Source organism: Sprattus sprattus, assembly GCF_963457725.1.
Source record: "Sprattus sprattus genome assembly, chromosome: 15".
NCBI lineage: Eukaryota > Metazoa > Chordata > Actinopteri > Clupeiformes > Clupeidae > Sprattus > Sprattus sprattus.
In genome coordinates, this window is record NC_137913.1 from 14,718,958 (window position 1) to 14,735,069 (window position 16,112).

Genomic DNA, 16,112 nt, shown 5'->3' on the forward strand with positions numbered 1-16,112 from the left:
TGGGCCACAAACTCATCACACGTGTCTACACCAACCAGCTGAACTGTCGACAAGTATGCAAGACGGCACTTGAATACGGCAGCCTGCTCCGCAGACACGTGAACATAGAAGGCGGTCTAAGCAGCCACTGCGGACGCTGATGAAAGACAAAAAATGAGCCCCATACTGTGTTCCCACCATTGACATTAAAGCGGAGGAAAAGGCTGAACGTTGGAACGTATAGCCAGCAACTTCTGAGAAATCCTATTCTCCCATGTTTGCTTACACTTACTTACATTCAGATACAGTCAACCGAGTTGAATACTTATCAAAATATCAAGCACCTACTGCATCAACGATTGACAGAATTTGAGGTGATTACAACACAAAGCTTACAGTAGCCATGATGGAAAAGCAGTTGCATGTTGGATGCATAGTGCTTACATGGCCAGTGAAGTCAATCATTTGAATGAATATGTATTTGTAAATGTGTTTGATTGTCAAATATGATTGCATGTATGAATGCATTTGACTATGCACTCTTTACTCTATGTGTGTGTCTATCGTGATAAGTACTACAAGTCCTGTACAACAGTTTATGTGTATGTATCTGTGAGAGAGAGAGTGTGAGTGAGTGTCTGAGTGTGAGTGAGTGAGTGAGTGAGTGAGTGAGTGAGTGAGTGAGTGAGTGAGTGTGAGAGAGAGCGTGTGGGTGAGTGTCTGAGTGTCTGAGTGTGAGTGAGTGAGTGTGAGAGAGAGAGTGTGGGTGATTGTCTGAGTGTGTGAGTGAGTGTGTGAGTGAGTGAGTGAGTGAGTGAGTGAGTGAGTGAGTGTCTGAGTGAGTGAGTGAGTGAGTGAGTGAGTGAGTGAGTGAGTGAGTGAGTGAGTGAGTGAGTGAGTGAGTGAGTGAGTGAGTGAGTGAGTGAGTGAGTGAGTGAGTGAGTGAGTGAGTGAGTGAGTGAGTGTGTGTGTGTGTGCGCGTGCGTGCGTGCGTGCGTTACATGTCACTCACCCTTCATGAGTAGGGAGGGCTCCAGCACGGTCAGCAGGGAGCTCTGCAGGATCATGCCCACTGTCCTCATCACAAACACGCGCCTCATCAGCAGTCCAATGCTACAGAGGGCAGAACACACAGAGCCAACATCAGCTCAGACAGCCAGACACCAGACAACACCCTACCGTGTGCTCTCTGTTCCACTAGTCTAGCCCCCGGGCCAATGATGGTTAACTACTTGGGCAGCACACTGTCATTTCTATGTGACCCTTTTAGTCCCAGATGACGTACATGAAAGCCACCTGATTCATGTATCGATCATTCAGGTTTTGGCCACTTCGTGGATGGAGGCTAGCATCCATCCGCTGCTATGGCATTGAGTTTAGCAGTGTTCTGATACAGACCAGGCCTTCACACAGCATTGGATTGGATGAAAGTAAATAATTTAAATAGCGTTCATGGAGGTGAAAAATAAAGCTACGCTAGTTTACTGTGCATCGACATCGATATATAACTGCTGTGTGATAGTGAGAAGAGAGACACAAAGTGATATTGTTATATACTGCCCTACTATCGGTGTTCTAACACTGATGGACTCCCACAAACAAGCAGTTACACAGAGTACAGCATACAGAGCAAAGCACACTGGACACAAACAAGCACTAACACAGAGCAAAGCACACAGGCACACTGGACACAAACGCAGTGGATTCTCTCTTCCCCTAGACACGCTAATTGATTCCCCATTAGCGGATTAAAAGAGCATCCTGGTGTGCCCGGTTCACGGGGTAATCAATAACCTGACAAGATCCCCAGTGACGGGCCTGATTAGACAGAGGCTAATTAGCGTCCATCAGATGTCTCACTCTCAGCCAGTCAGTCCGTCATTTGGAGCCATTATCTCCCAATCACACACAGATTAGCCCGCTGCCAATCAGAGCACTCCGAGCAGCCCGTCCATCAAACTGCACAGGGCTGGGCTGGAGGGATAGAGAGGGGCAGGCGAGTGACCGCCTCGGGCGCTTCGGCGGGCTGTGTCAGTGAAATTCATATTCCCCCCTGAACCCTCCACTAAATTGTACTAATTGATAACATGGGCGGTTTTAACATCTTCCGACATGGGTGGACGGTATATGTGTGTGTATGTTGGCCTTGTGTGTGCTAGCTGTGTCTGAGCGCCCATAAAGTCTTGACCTGTGGTGATACACGAGAGATGGAGGAATAGTCCGAGGAGTAGTCCGAGGACTGCTTACAGCAAACTCCAGTCTGGCAAAGCGGTCAAGGCAGGCCAAGGGACTCTCTACTCTCTGCCTGCCTGATCTAAAGAACACAATCGGTCATAGACAGAGGGCAGAGAGAGGGGTAGTGAGAGAGAGACAAAGAGAGAGAGAGAGAGAGAGAGAGAGAGAGAGAGAGAAAGGGGTCATGAATAATGTAAAAAAAAATGTGTGTTGGGCAGAAAGGGGAAGTAAAGAAAAGAAAATTCTATCAAATGATGCTTCCATCTCCATTCTGACCTTTTTGTCAGCGTAGATGGGCGAAGGATCCATCAGAACAGCCAGTGCTGGCAGTCTGCTCGGCCGCACGAGAGAAAGCCAATCTGCCGTCATTCTCATGCAAACTAACTCTTTTTTCCCTCTAGATCTTTCTTTTTTTCCATTCCTTCTTTCCCTCTAGTCTTCTCAATGACACTCTTTCATATTTCCCTCCCTTTCAAACGGCAGCGTAGAGAGAGAGAGAGAGAGAGAGAACGAGTGAGCAAGAGGGAGAGAAGGGGGGGGGGGGGGCAGAATGAGAGAGAGAGAAAGGGGGAGAGAGAAAGATAGAGAGAGAGAGAGTGAAGGAGAGAAAGAGAGAGAGAGAGAGAGAGAAGGAGAGCTGAAAATGGGCGAATCTTGCCGGCTCGGCTCCTGAGATAAGATTTACGCTCTCAGATTGCTGATGCAGATCTGTGTAAGGGGGTCAGTTTTTGGCCACTCAAGCGTTGCAGATGGGACTGGGATAAGTGTCCAAATTAGCTTTTAGCGGCCCTGCGCGGACAACGGGAGGAAACCCTATCTGTGGGAAGCCAGGCCTCAGGCAGGAGCGGTTCGGGGCTCAATGCATACAGTGTCGGCCGAATGCAGCCCCGCGTGTGAAACTTAGCATTCCTTCTGCTACAGTCAGTCAGAGTATCTTTCTTAGAGACAGACAGAGAGAGAGGGAGAGAGAGAGAGAAAAAAAGCTAAAGAAAGAAATAAGTGCACACTTTTAGACACACTTCCTCTTTCACCATCACTTTGTCCAAAGTAAGGCCTCTCATCTTTTAGTGGCAGATATCTCAATGGTTTGGTTACACAGGGAGAAACTTTCCGTGCTGGTTGAGGGAGACTGCAGTTTTCACATGAGCCGGATGTGAGGAACAGTCAGAGAGTCTGAAGAGTTCCAGAGCTGCTGTATATGGCAATTGTCAAAAAAGAGATTTGTCCAGAGAAACGGCATAAAGAAAAAGTTATTTATAGCAAAAATGATAACATGATCGTGGTCAGGTGCAGGGTCTTATGCAAAATGTTAAGTGAGAGTGCAAACTTGGCTTTTTCCTTCCCTGTTGATCTTGTAAAGAACACCTGCCCTCTGGTATAACTTACCAAAAAACGACATAAATAGGCCAGACTACTATAAAGGAAAGAGGGGAAATATGAATATAATGTTTTCTTGCGTGTATCCTATAAAAGAATCAAACAAGCAGAATGACTACAATTTGAAATGTAAATGAAATGTATATATAATATAGAAACATCTCTATCAAGCATCAGTTAGTAACTCCTAAATGTACATACATAGATCTTAAAAGCTACACTACAATACATGTACATGCACAAAAAATAACTCCCTGTGTTTGTAACATGTGACTCCCTGTGTTTGTAAGCCAAACAACAGGTTTACTGGATATTATCAAGATGACGTTCCATGACGTTCCTGTGCTGTGCCCCCACCATGGTGGTTTTTAAGGGAGAAATAGCGGGGTTCTCTGGTCTCCACGGCACCCCGGTGCTCTCCGCCTGCCCAGGAAATGAGTGCCAAAGCCCACCATCACCTCACACCTCACCTGGAGAGAGTGGCGGCTCTCACACAGGGCTGTGTTTACTTCCATTACTCAAACCATCCCTGGGGGGGAGGGGGCAGCAATGTTGGGGGGGTGTGAGAAAATTCAGAGGTCCGTATATCTGTGCAGCCCTTTGGGGATGTCTTGGTCAGGTGAAGGACAGGGTATATCGCTTCTTTTTTCTGTCTTTTCCTGGTTTCTCACTTTCCACTTTTCCAGGGTTGGTTGGAGAAGGACGGGATGCCAAATGAGTGTGTGTGTGTGTGTGTGTGTGTGTGTGTGTGTGTGTGTGTGTGTGCGTGTATGAGTGTTTGTGAGGGGGAGAGAAAGATGGAAAGTGAGAAACCAGGAAAAGACAGAAAAAAGAAGCGATATACCCTGTCCTTCACCTGACCAAGACTTCCCCCAAAGGGCTGCACAGATATACGGACCAAGGGAAAGTGAGACTGTGTGTGCCTGTGTATTGTCCTGTCCTATGTCATGTTGTGTTCTGTCTGTATTTGTCTTTGTGTCTTTTCTGTTTTTGTAACTATCAGATGCACTGTCAATGGCACAGAACAAGTTTCTGCAAAGACAAATAAATAATCTATCTATCTACATATGTGTGTGGGGGAGAAAGACAGAACGTGAGAAACAAGGAGAAAAAAAAATACCATAGAAGAAATACCGGAATGCGATGCATCTTACCCTTCACCTGACCAAATCTTCCCCGAGGTACTCCTCCCTATTCTTGGTGAAAGTGAAGAAGTGAAGGCTGAAATCCTATATTCATTCATTACTTCCCCGACAGTACCTCTAGGAAGACCCCAGGTACTCCAGAAGCGTTAGGGTCTCGGTCACGTGTGCAGTGAGTGTCCCTGCCTGAGAGCTGGGTTACATGAGCCGTACTGCTACCACCTGAGGACTGTGCTAACTGCAGCAGTCCAACGTCCCTAGGGCTGTTACCTGTGCTGTGAGAGCAGTCCCTAGGGCTGTTACCTGTGCTGTGAGGTTTGTGCTAACTGCAGCAGTCCACCGTCCCTAGGGCTGTTACCTGTGCTGTGAGGTTTGTGCTAACTGCAGCTGTCCACCGTCCCTAGGGCTGTTACCTGTGCTGTGAGAGCAGTCCCTAGGGCTGTTACCTGTGCTGTGAGGTTTGTGCTAACTGCAGCAGTCCACCGTCCCTAGGGCTGTTACCTGTGCTGTGAGGCTTGTGCTAACTGCAGCAGTCCACCGTCCCTAGGGCTGTTACCTGTGCTGTGAGAGCAGGAGGCCGGCGATGGAGGATCCAGCGATGGAGAAGCCCATAGCGATGATGCCGTTCCAGAAGCCCAGCTCACGCGAGGTCATGTGATGGTCGAGCAGGAAGAGGGGGAACATGCTGATGGCTCCCTGCTCACCTGCGGGGAGATTAGATTACATTACAGATCAGATCATATATACATATCAGACATAGCGCTCAGCACCTACACGTGCACCCCAATTCCAGCCACTGAACTTGGGGTGATGGCTGGACAGTGGAGGCCTCTCTCCATCTTCCTTAGAAGCTTGGTTTGGGCGAACTCTTTTTCTTCAAAGCATCTGGGTGGTGTGATGCAATTTCCATTTTCTTCTTATGGATCAAATGGTGCTCAATTGGACAACAACACACTTGGATATTTTCTGGGATTCTTTTCCTAACTGAATCACCTTGTGTCTCTAGTCTTTATTCCCTCTGTTATTTCAAAACCTGGCTGGCCCTTAGACAGAGTGATTATTATATCCAGAGGGGGGTCTCTTCTTTAACCACTCAGAGGTAGTACGTAATTATGATCAGTTTTTAGTCAAATAAGTCACACCTCTGTATTATTTTGGAAAAGTGTATTCACCTTAATCTGGAACTCAAATACACAGGGGTTTGAATACTTATGCAAGTACTATATTTCAGTTTTTAATTAATTCATTTATTTTTGATGTTAGCAGACAATTAACTTATACTAGATATATACTTGAGTATAAATGTCTGCAGTAATAATACTGATTGGGAAAATATATGTAAGTATCATTTGCAATTGTGGAAATTGTGACCTTGGTGACCTTGGTAAACACAATGTTCAGGGTGGGAGTGTTACTGCTGCGGGAGCAGTGTTAGCAGGTCCTGTTACGACTGCCAGGATTTAGCCCCCATCCTCCCTTCGGAGCATACTTCAGATTGGATGATGAATAAATGAATGAATGAATGTATGAATGAATGAATGAATGAATGAATGAATGAATAAATGAATGAATGAATGAATGAAAATGAATGAATGAAAATGAATGAATGCAGAATGTCACGTAGGAGGGGTGTAAATGGTGCTCTGGAAAGCTGTCTGTTGGGGAGGTGATCAAAGCTCAGCAGAGTTCTTTATTCTATTTCTTTCAGTGATGGCTACCATAATGTAGAGATAATTTGGCTCATGGAATATAATAAAATGATACTTTGCGGCAGCTTTAATAGCATCAAATGGTCCTAAGGGAAATGGGTTGAGCACAGACACACACACTTATTTCAGGTGTTTGTGAGTCTTTGAGGTGTGCTTGTAGTTGTTCAGCACAGGTCCTTGACCTGAGTGAGCACAGTCCATGTAACTAGAATTCTCATGATAAGAGTGTTTAAACAATATTCAAACCTCCCACATTCTTTCTGATAAAGTGTCATGATGAAAATAAATAAAAAAATACGAAAATATATTTTTCAAATCCTAGACAGTTTCCCCCTTTCTGCTCTCAGTGACATCACAGGGCTCTGAGACAGCAGGCTGCTCTGCTGTGCTGCTGCTGCTGTGCCGCTGTGTGGCGTCGACTGAAGGAGAGACTCAGTAGACTGCCGCGGTGTATTATTTAGAGTGGCTGTCATTATTTATGGAGCCTGACTTCAGTAAAGACGGGGAGACAGCAGACTGACTGACAGCTCTGAGACTGCTGTCAAAACTAGAGAGAGAGAGAGAAAAACAGTCGACTTATCTCGGGTACGACGGGAAAAAAAACACAACAGAAACAGAAAATCAAATCAAAAAAAGAGGGGGAGAGAGTTATCAGACATATCTGAGGGAAAAAGAACCCGCCGTTAACGCTAAAAATGCCACGTGTTCCGACAACTCTGTGACAACGCTCCCCCCCCCCCCTTTACTTTCTCAGTGATCAACTCTGACAGCTGAACTAAAATGTGAGGAAAGCATGAAAGCCCCAAGAATACTGCGACTGTAGTGCCACATTCCTCACGTTCAGCAAATCTATCTCTTTTTCCACTTTCCCTGACATCAGCCAAGTGTGGCAATTACTGCAGACCTCCACTTCACAAAAGGACGCCACAGCTTTCCCCGTCACCTTCATCCTTCAGAATTCAAACAGCTAAACGCGAAAAAGAACAAAACTCGAGAGCAGTGCCGGGTGGTTAAACCCTGCTTACACTCGCAGTAAGCCTGACTGAGGCGGTTGCTTCTGTCGGTGTTGCGCGGAGCTCGGAGGGCCCGGCGCAGCGTCTTTTGCTGCGCCTGCAACAGTGTTTCCAACTGTTGTGTGATGGAGCTTCCGACGATGCTCTGTGATAGCGAACTCAAGGAAGCTACTGAAGCAGTCGGTGTTCCGGCGCTTCGGTTTTCGCAGTCTTAGTGTTTCTGTTTTTTTTAATTTGTGCCGCGCAGCTTCAAAGTCATTTTTTTCTGAAAGTATGGCAGAAAACAAACAAGGAGGCTGATTATTCAGTGCTATAAATAATCAGTGGAGCAACAATTGTCCATTTCTGTGGGGATTTCATTAGACAGCCAGAAATACACAGACTGGCAGGGGGTGGGGTAGAGTTGCTTGCTGTGTTTGATAGGGAGAGCAAGAGAGAGAGAAAGAGAGAGAGAGAGAGAGAGAGAGAGAGGGAGAGAGAGAAATAGAAAGAGGGAGAATGAGAGAGAGGGAAAGAGAGAAAGTAAGTAAGACTGAGGGAGAAAGAGAGAGAGGGAGAATGTAGGGGTAGGGGTGTGTACTGTGAACATATAGTAAAGTGGCCTATGTTGTGGAAAATTGGACACACAGTAAAACAACCTACCAAAACAAAACAATGTGAACTATAGAAACGCAACATTAAGATTTGAAGAAGCGTAAAGAGCTAGACGAAGAGAGTGGGATGGGAAATTGACAAACTAAACCCATCACACAACAAAGGCACTAAATTATTGCTGTGTCAGTGACTGAGAGACTGGCAACTGGGAAACAGCATGACTGCATGACACTGACACTGATTTAAAACTCCAGAGCTGCCATACTGGTAGGGAGGCGGAGGGATTTCACGATGAGGAGAGGAGGACGAGGAGAGAGGGACACTGGAAATCAGACACACAGGGAAGAGGAGGACGAGGAGAGAGGGACACTGGAAATCAGACACTGAGGAGAGAGGAGGACGAGGAGAGAGGGACAATGGAAATCAGACACAGAGGAGAGAGGAGGACGAGGAGAGAGGGACACTGGAAATCAGACAGAGGGGAAAGGAGGAGGATGAGGAGAGAGGGACACTGGAAATCAGACACAGAGGACAGAGGACAGCAAGAAGGGGACACAGAGACGTTAGTGTGGATGGGAAAACTCTTAACACTGAAGGAAGAGGGTGAGGTGTGGTTAGAGGTGTGTGTGTGTGTGTGTGTGTGTGTGGTGTGGGGGGGTGGGTTGTCCAGGGGTCAGTGAGTCCAAGACAGGTATATCAGAGAACAAGATCTGGGGATCAGAGAGAACGCAGAAGAGGTATAACAAAAACAACAACACACCCTAGGGACACATTCACAGGACGTATAGTTCCTATACATTTCTTTTCACATGCATCCACACACACCCTCTCTCTCTTTCAATCTCACTCACACACACACACACTCACACACACACACACACACACACACACACACACACACACACACACACACACACACACACACACACACAAACACAAACATCTCTCTGTCTCACATACACACACACACACACACTCCTAGTACTGACTGCATACACTCAGATCTATGCACACCCACATCCACTCATTCTCTCTCCCTGCCTCACTCTCCTCTCTATCTTTCTTTCTTACAGACACACAGTGGGATGGGGGAGTAAATACTAACCCCTCCCTCAGCATGTAGGTCAGCTTGGTCAAGTTTTCTGTGTGAACCTCTTGCTCCTCAACACTGGGTCAGCATTCTCTAGCCAACAAAGGCATAACACATAGCACGACCAGAACAATCGCCAAGAGAACAATGATTTTGTGAACTATTCTGGCATATAGAGTATGGTGACACCTATACCCAAGGCTTAACTAGTGCCGGAACAGGATCCGGGACCTCCTAGATTGAGATCGGCACCTATTCGACAGGATCGGCACCTCCTTCGGTATCAGAATCTGTAAATAACATTTTGTGTCAAATTCTGACAACTAGTTTTAACAGCAGTCTCAGAGCTGGCCGATTTATTGATGCATTCCTTGACTTTTTCCTCCCCTTGACCCGCCAGAACAGCAGGACCTCAACATCATAGGTAAAAAGCTTAGTGATGACCTGGGATGACCTCAGGACCTTACACAGGGTTGGATCATCTGAGATTATAACATCCAGAGTAGCTAGTCTTTCGGAACATTAATGTGTTGCATTTACATACAGAACTCTTATACAATATTTTAGTATATTATTTTTAAATATATGTATTTCAACTGATGTGTGTAGACCTCATGGCATTTGTGGGTGTGGTAGAGTGAGGCGTGGGGCAGTATGACATGCAGTCTGTGTGAATCTGTGGCTCTTTCTGTACTCACATGCTGAAAAGCACTCAAGTCTGTCCACAGGTCCCTCTCTGCCCTCACACTCTCTTGCATATCTGCCCCCTACCCCTACATTCTCCCTCTCTCTCTTTCTCCCTCAGTCTTACTTACTTTCTCTCTTTCCCTCTCTCTCATTCTCCCTCTTTCTATTTCTCTCTCTCCCTCTCTCTCATTCTCCCTCTCTCTCTCTCTCTCTCTCTCTCTCTCTCTCTCTCTCTCTCTCTCTCTCTCTCCCTCATGGAGCACCATGTGGTGACTGTTCATTAATTCATCTGCCCTCAGCCTCCCCGCGGTCCTCTTCTCTTTCCCTCTGGAAAATATTTGCCTCTTGCCCGCGTGTGCGCCCCCTCTCTCCACCCCTCCCCTCTCCTCTCCCCTCCCCCTGGCGCTCCACCCTCGGCTTGCTGAGCCCTGCTGTGCATGTTGGGGGGTGGGGCAGAGAGAGCAAGGGCGAGGGATTGGGTTTTGGGGGGGGGGGGGGGGGGGGGGTCGGGCGGGGGGCATAGAGTGGGCCTTCCTCCCATCATCCCCCTCCTCTTCTACCCTCTCTTTCACCCTCCCCTTTTTCTCCTCTCCCACTCACTCGTTCGCTCCCTCGCTTGTATGCTTCCACCTGGTCACTTCCCAGGGAAGCTGGCCGCCTGGCTTCCAACTACAACACCCCCCCCCACCACCCACACACACACACACACACACACACACACACACACACACACACACACACACACACACACACACACACACACACACACACACACACACACACACACACACACACACACACACACACAGCTCCGCCTGGGCCTGCTTGATGGCTTCCCAGCCACACAGTTCCCAGTGACCGGGAACCCGCCGCCTGGCTCGGCCATTGCACCCCTCCACACGCAACAACACGCTTCGCCCTAGGCCCTCTAACACCCTCCCACTCCGGGGGGTTCTAGTCACGGCCTGACCTCTGGCGGTGCAGGGGTCACACAAACACTCTTATAAACTCACATGCATAGACAGACAGAAAGACCCCTCTCATTGGCCGGAGCCAGCCAGCCAGACTGACAGCAGTTTGGGATTGATGTCTTAAATGCGGGGATTTTAGTGAAATCGGTATGGGCGGGATCTCCCTCTCAACGCTGTTGTACACAAACACACACACACACTCACAAACAAACACACACACACACAAAAACGCACACGCACACACAAACACAAACACAATGAATGCAACCTTCATAAAAACTCAAAACTCCTTAACTGTGTGGAATTGAAATAAGATATCAGCTGATTTCCTAATGGAATCAGTCAGCATACACATCACACGTCTTTGATACTCCGTATTCCATTTTTTTTTAAAGTGCAAACTCCAAACGCCAATAGTTATCTCTGAGATGACACCTTTGAGCAAAAATGTTTCACACTGTATAAATTCCTTACACAACTAGCTTTATTCTACAGCTGAGACAACAAACACGGAAGCAAAACTCCAATCTACTGGTGACAACAACGATTACTTTAATGACAAATCCACAGGGGTGAAGAGGTTGTAGTATTTAGTACGGAGGGTCTAGAAAGCCCAGTGCTTGCAGCTGAAGGTGATGATGACTAGGATGATGATGGCCGGAGACACCCTAAGTCAGATTACAGGGGCCCTGCCACTCTTAATGCGCTGTCTGGTGTCGTCTGCCACAGTTCATCCGATTACTGCACCAACGCTGACTCTCTCTCTCTCTTTCTCTCTCTCTCTCTCTCAACACCCCCCCAAACCCTAACAACACACTCACACACACTCTCACACACAATGCATAAACATTTTTGTAAACTCAGCACAATGCAAATGGAGGTAATAGAACAAACACTCTCAACACACAGAAGCAAATAATGATCACCATGATGCACACACAAACTAACGCACAAACACACACACGTACACACACACACACACACACACACACACACACACACACACACAAACATACATGTACACTGAGTTTTTTTAATGAACAAAAAAAAAATGTTGCATATTCCTTCCCCCCCTCATTTCAGTTTGGGATGGAAATGCTACAGACACAAAGAGACTCTAATCCTTACATAATCCCCTTCTGCTGCCAAACACACTATTCTGCTCATATTCACTGGCTGATTCAATATGGCCTAGGCATAAGTCTATATGCGAGGCTGAGCTTCGGACAGAGGCAGCCAGCTAGTCAACAAAACAAACATGAACAGGTTACGCACACTCAGTCACACTCACAGCACACACACAAACATCCCACAATCAATCATCTGATCAGCAGTCATGTGAGAATCTCTTGATCTCATAACCAGTCTACTTTCGCCATGAACATAGGGAATGGCTATAGAGCCACCTAGTGGTCACACATGAGACAACTGTGCCCAATGGGCTGACTACCCAGAAAAAGGTTCTTTCAAAGTAGTACAGTTTAAGTCACTTTAAAAATAAATCAGATTAATCAATAATTACACCCACAAACGTTGAGCTAGCCTGTAAATGGTTTATCAGATGAATAACTGGAGTTGTTTACATATTCACACAAAATCAACATAGCATTCTACTTCATAGCCTACATGTGGCTCTCGGTCATTTGAAATCTGAGCAGATTATAGGAAAATTCTGTAGAAAATTCAGGAGCAGGATGAGAACCCAAATGTTAATAATATTATTATGACATCACTTGACATTGATCGTTAATCAAGGCTTTAAGGATACTAATCATCTGTACAGTTCAATGTATTTGTATTTTATTTCTGAATGTTTTCTGTACTGATTTTAAACCCTCAAAGATGCTTTAACCAAAATGTAAATCACGGCAACTTTTAAAGAATTGGTAAGTCGCAATGTTTGGTCTATACAAGCATCATATTGAAGACCGTCCAATGAAACCAGAGTTTCAGCATGTGATTCAGGCAGGTCGTTGATCAGAAAAGCAGTCCTGTTCCCCAGCACTGTTAAAAACTCTCAGGTAAAGGTATGTGCTCAGGTGAAGCCTTGCACAGGGACAGGTGAGAGGTGGGGTCTACAATTCCGGCCAAAGGTTGTTGGTATTTGATCTCAACAGCCAATTAAATTACAACCATCCCTTCTGTGCTCCTGAAGTAATGAGTGGCTGGACTAGTGTATGTTTCCCATTCACAGAGCCAGGACTGTGCACAAACACTGTTAAATGACCGTGAGGAGAAATGTGCTGAATTTGACAAAAAGGATTTGAATACCAGACCTCACCAAGTAACGGTCAGTAAATAGGCCCCTATCTTGGATCACAATATGGACACATAGGCTACGTAAGCTGTCAGATGCATAGTTGATCTTCATGGGCAGTTTTTACATTGTCTACTTTTACAGTCAGGTCAGTCATGCTCACTTAATGGTGACACCCTGACCTATCTGCCATGCTTGGGAATGAATTAGGAGTATACATGACAATGATACATGATTAAGAGCATACATCTGTGACTGTGGTAATGATGACATTTACCTAGTTTGTAGGTGAGGACATAAAGGGCTGTCCAGGGCGTCCCCGGCACAGACATCAGCTTCCTCCACACCTTCCAGGGCCGCAGGGCGTCGTTGGAGGCTCTCCTGCCCTCCCCAGCGGGCTTCGACAGCTCGCCATCCAGGATGGGCGCTCCCCACACGAACAGTGCCACCCCTCCGTACACGCACGCCAGCAGGGTAAACATCCAGCCCCAGCCGGCCACGTCGATCACGGCGAGCAGCCCTCCACCGGCGAACACCGAGCCAGCTTTGTAGCCCACCACCTGCACGGTGTTGCCCAGACCTAACTCGCCCTGCCCCTTCAGCAGCCTGATGGCAGCCCCGTCTGCCGCAATGTCCTGCACGGAAGCCAGCACGTTCATAACCAGCAGTGCCCCCGCCACCCCCAAGAACTGGAGGTCCGGCGACAAAGAGGCACTGGCCAGGCATGTCAGCGCCAAGCCTGTGACGGTCCAAACCAGCCAACAGCGCTTGGTCCCCACTCTGTCCACTAGTGGTGCCCACAGGACCTTTAGGACCCAGGGGAAATAGAGGGCTTTGGTCAGGCTGATGCGGGTGAGCGAGTGGCCTGCCCCACGCAGGTAGACTGGCAGTAGGGAGGACTGCAGGCCATATGGGATTCCCTGGACGAAGTAGAGAAGGCCCAGGAACACCAGTTTGTCATTCATGATGCTACGAGGGGAATGGGGCACTCCTCAGCTCATCTTGCACCAGATAGCCTACTGAGGGAGTACTACTACTGATTTCTACCGTCTAACCTAAAAACCTAAATAAAAAGGCACAAAGAACAGAACAGTTTTAATATTTGAACTCAATTTTGATAGAGAACCAGTTTCATGCAAGAGCAACTTATTCTACAATACTCATAGGAGTGTAATCAATGCATCTGGCAAATTCTCACTGGCTCATTCATGCAGGCTAATGTTACGTCAAAGGCACACATGCACCTTATGTTTTCAAACCAGCACACATGTGAACCCTTCCGAATTCCCCCCCATGTAAATGGTTTGCGGGCTTATAAAATCGTACGGATTTTTGGTTCACAATTGCGTGCTACTCGTTTCGACAATGATAATGCACGAACACACACTAAGGTAAACAAAGAACAGCCGGAAGCTTGTTTCTGAAGTCTACCACTTCATGTTGTTTTATCGTTTACGGCAACCGACATCCCCCCAACCACCCACTCACCACTTTACCGATTTTATTTTATGAATTAAAAGGGTTTTTCTCGAGGGTTATACAGGTGGACATCCGAAGGGGTTGACATGTTAGAACCAGAGGTGGACATGCAGTAAATCGTGAAAGCTATCTGAAGAGATACCTGGACAGTCTCCCTGGTCAGCTAAACACCAATAATCACATTAACACCATTTTTTTTCCATCAGCCACGATAAAAAAATCCTTGAGTAGTCCGTCCAAAACCGCACTTGCTGTTCCTTTCCAACCTTGGCACTTCCGCGCTGCCCGATGACGTCACATCAGCAACAAACCAATGGAATACTGTGCAAGACTAAGCTGTTCAAACGTACAGGACTAGCCACGCTGACACGTTTGTGTATGTGAACCTCTACAAGATTTCTCTTGGATTGTCTTTAAAAGTATTTGAAGATCCTATGTTTTGGGAACTCTCCATTGCGAGAGAAAGTGAGGAACTCCCATTGCGAGAGGCAGTGCATTTAGTGTAATTAGATAGTAAATAGAGAGGTAAATAGGCATGCATAACATGTTGTTATGTTATCATAATATAATATGAGCGTCTGGGCGACGATGAGGCCAATCTTATTCGAGGCTAGGGTAAGCATGTCTTCAAATTGACCACTCGCATGAAACCAACGGCAATACCAGTATCCTGTAAGCCTAACTTCTTGTATTCTTTTTAAGTTTCGTTTTCTTTCAAAGAAAAGGAACGAAGCAGCCTCAAATATGGATGAACTGGCCATTGAAATCAAATACCAACGTGCAATACAAGAACACAGAAATGACTTCTGAAGCATTGTTTGAGGGAAAGCTTTGTTCCATAAAAAGTTTGATTTCGTGATATTCATTGAAAGGCATTTAGACATTCCTGGACTGATGTCAAATTCCTGTTGTGTCTGCAGTTTGTTTTTTCACAATGAGTCATTTAAACCCCTGTTAGTCTAGTGTCTAATGTCTGAGGTAGTCAAGCAGTATTGTTGATTAATGATTGGATGGGTAAGCACATTCCAAGCACTCTGACACATATGGACGACACAAGTCTTCTCTCTCTTGGCTAGATCTCTCTCTCCCTCTTTAAACACACACACCTTCCATCTTCCTGTCTCGATACATGCAGTATTCTTACTTTTCAAGCAAGGGGGTGGGGGGGGGAATGTTCCCTCAATTCGCAAAAGTTATGTCATTTGACTTCCTTGGTGTTTCTTCATGTGTAGCACAGCAGGATATTCCTTTACTAAGGTAGGCTGTAGGGAACAGAGATGAAAACAATTATTTAAGGTAGAGTCCTTGATTATAATCCATTAGACTTTACATCAAATTCATCTAAATTCTCCAGTCTCTCTAGCTTTTGCATGGATCAATGATTGCATCAATAAAGCTGAATTATGATTTCATAGGTTGACAATTTGAAGAGTGTACACTCAAAGGTGTGACTCACACTGGTGGGTCACCCATAAATGCCAGTCGGTCTGGATCTCTTCATGCCTTTTGTACACATTTCTTCAAACTGGCTTCTCAGCTTGAACCATTACTTGGAAATTGTGTCTTAATGGAAAAGCAT

General features: G+C 46.3%; 1 protein-coding gene across 1 annotated transcript in view; it reads right to left on the minus strand.

Moving 5' to 3' along the window:
• The window catches only part of mfsd3 (major facilitator superfamily domain containing 3), a 20,843-nt gene extending 6,030 nt beyond the window's left edge, over positions 1-14,813 (minus strand). The window contains exons 1-4 of the mRNA XM_080852832.1: positions 14,676-14,813; positions 13,332-14,117; positions 5,290-5,437; positions 992-1,092 (exon numbers count right to left, since the gene is read on the minus strand). Of these exons, the coding sequence (XP_080708958.1) occupies positions 992-1,092; positions 5,290-5,437; positions 13,332-14,019 (937 nt within the window). The 5' untranslated portion in view covers positions 14,020-14,117; positions 14,676-14,813. The remainder of the gene's footprint in view (positions 1-991; positions 1,093-5,289; positions 5,438-13,331; positions 14,118-14,675) is intronic.
• Between the last annotated feature and the right edge of the window lie 1,299 nt (positions 14,814-16,112).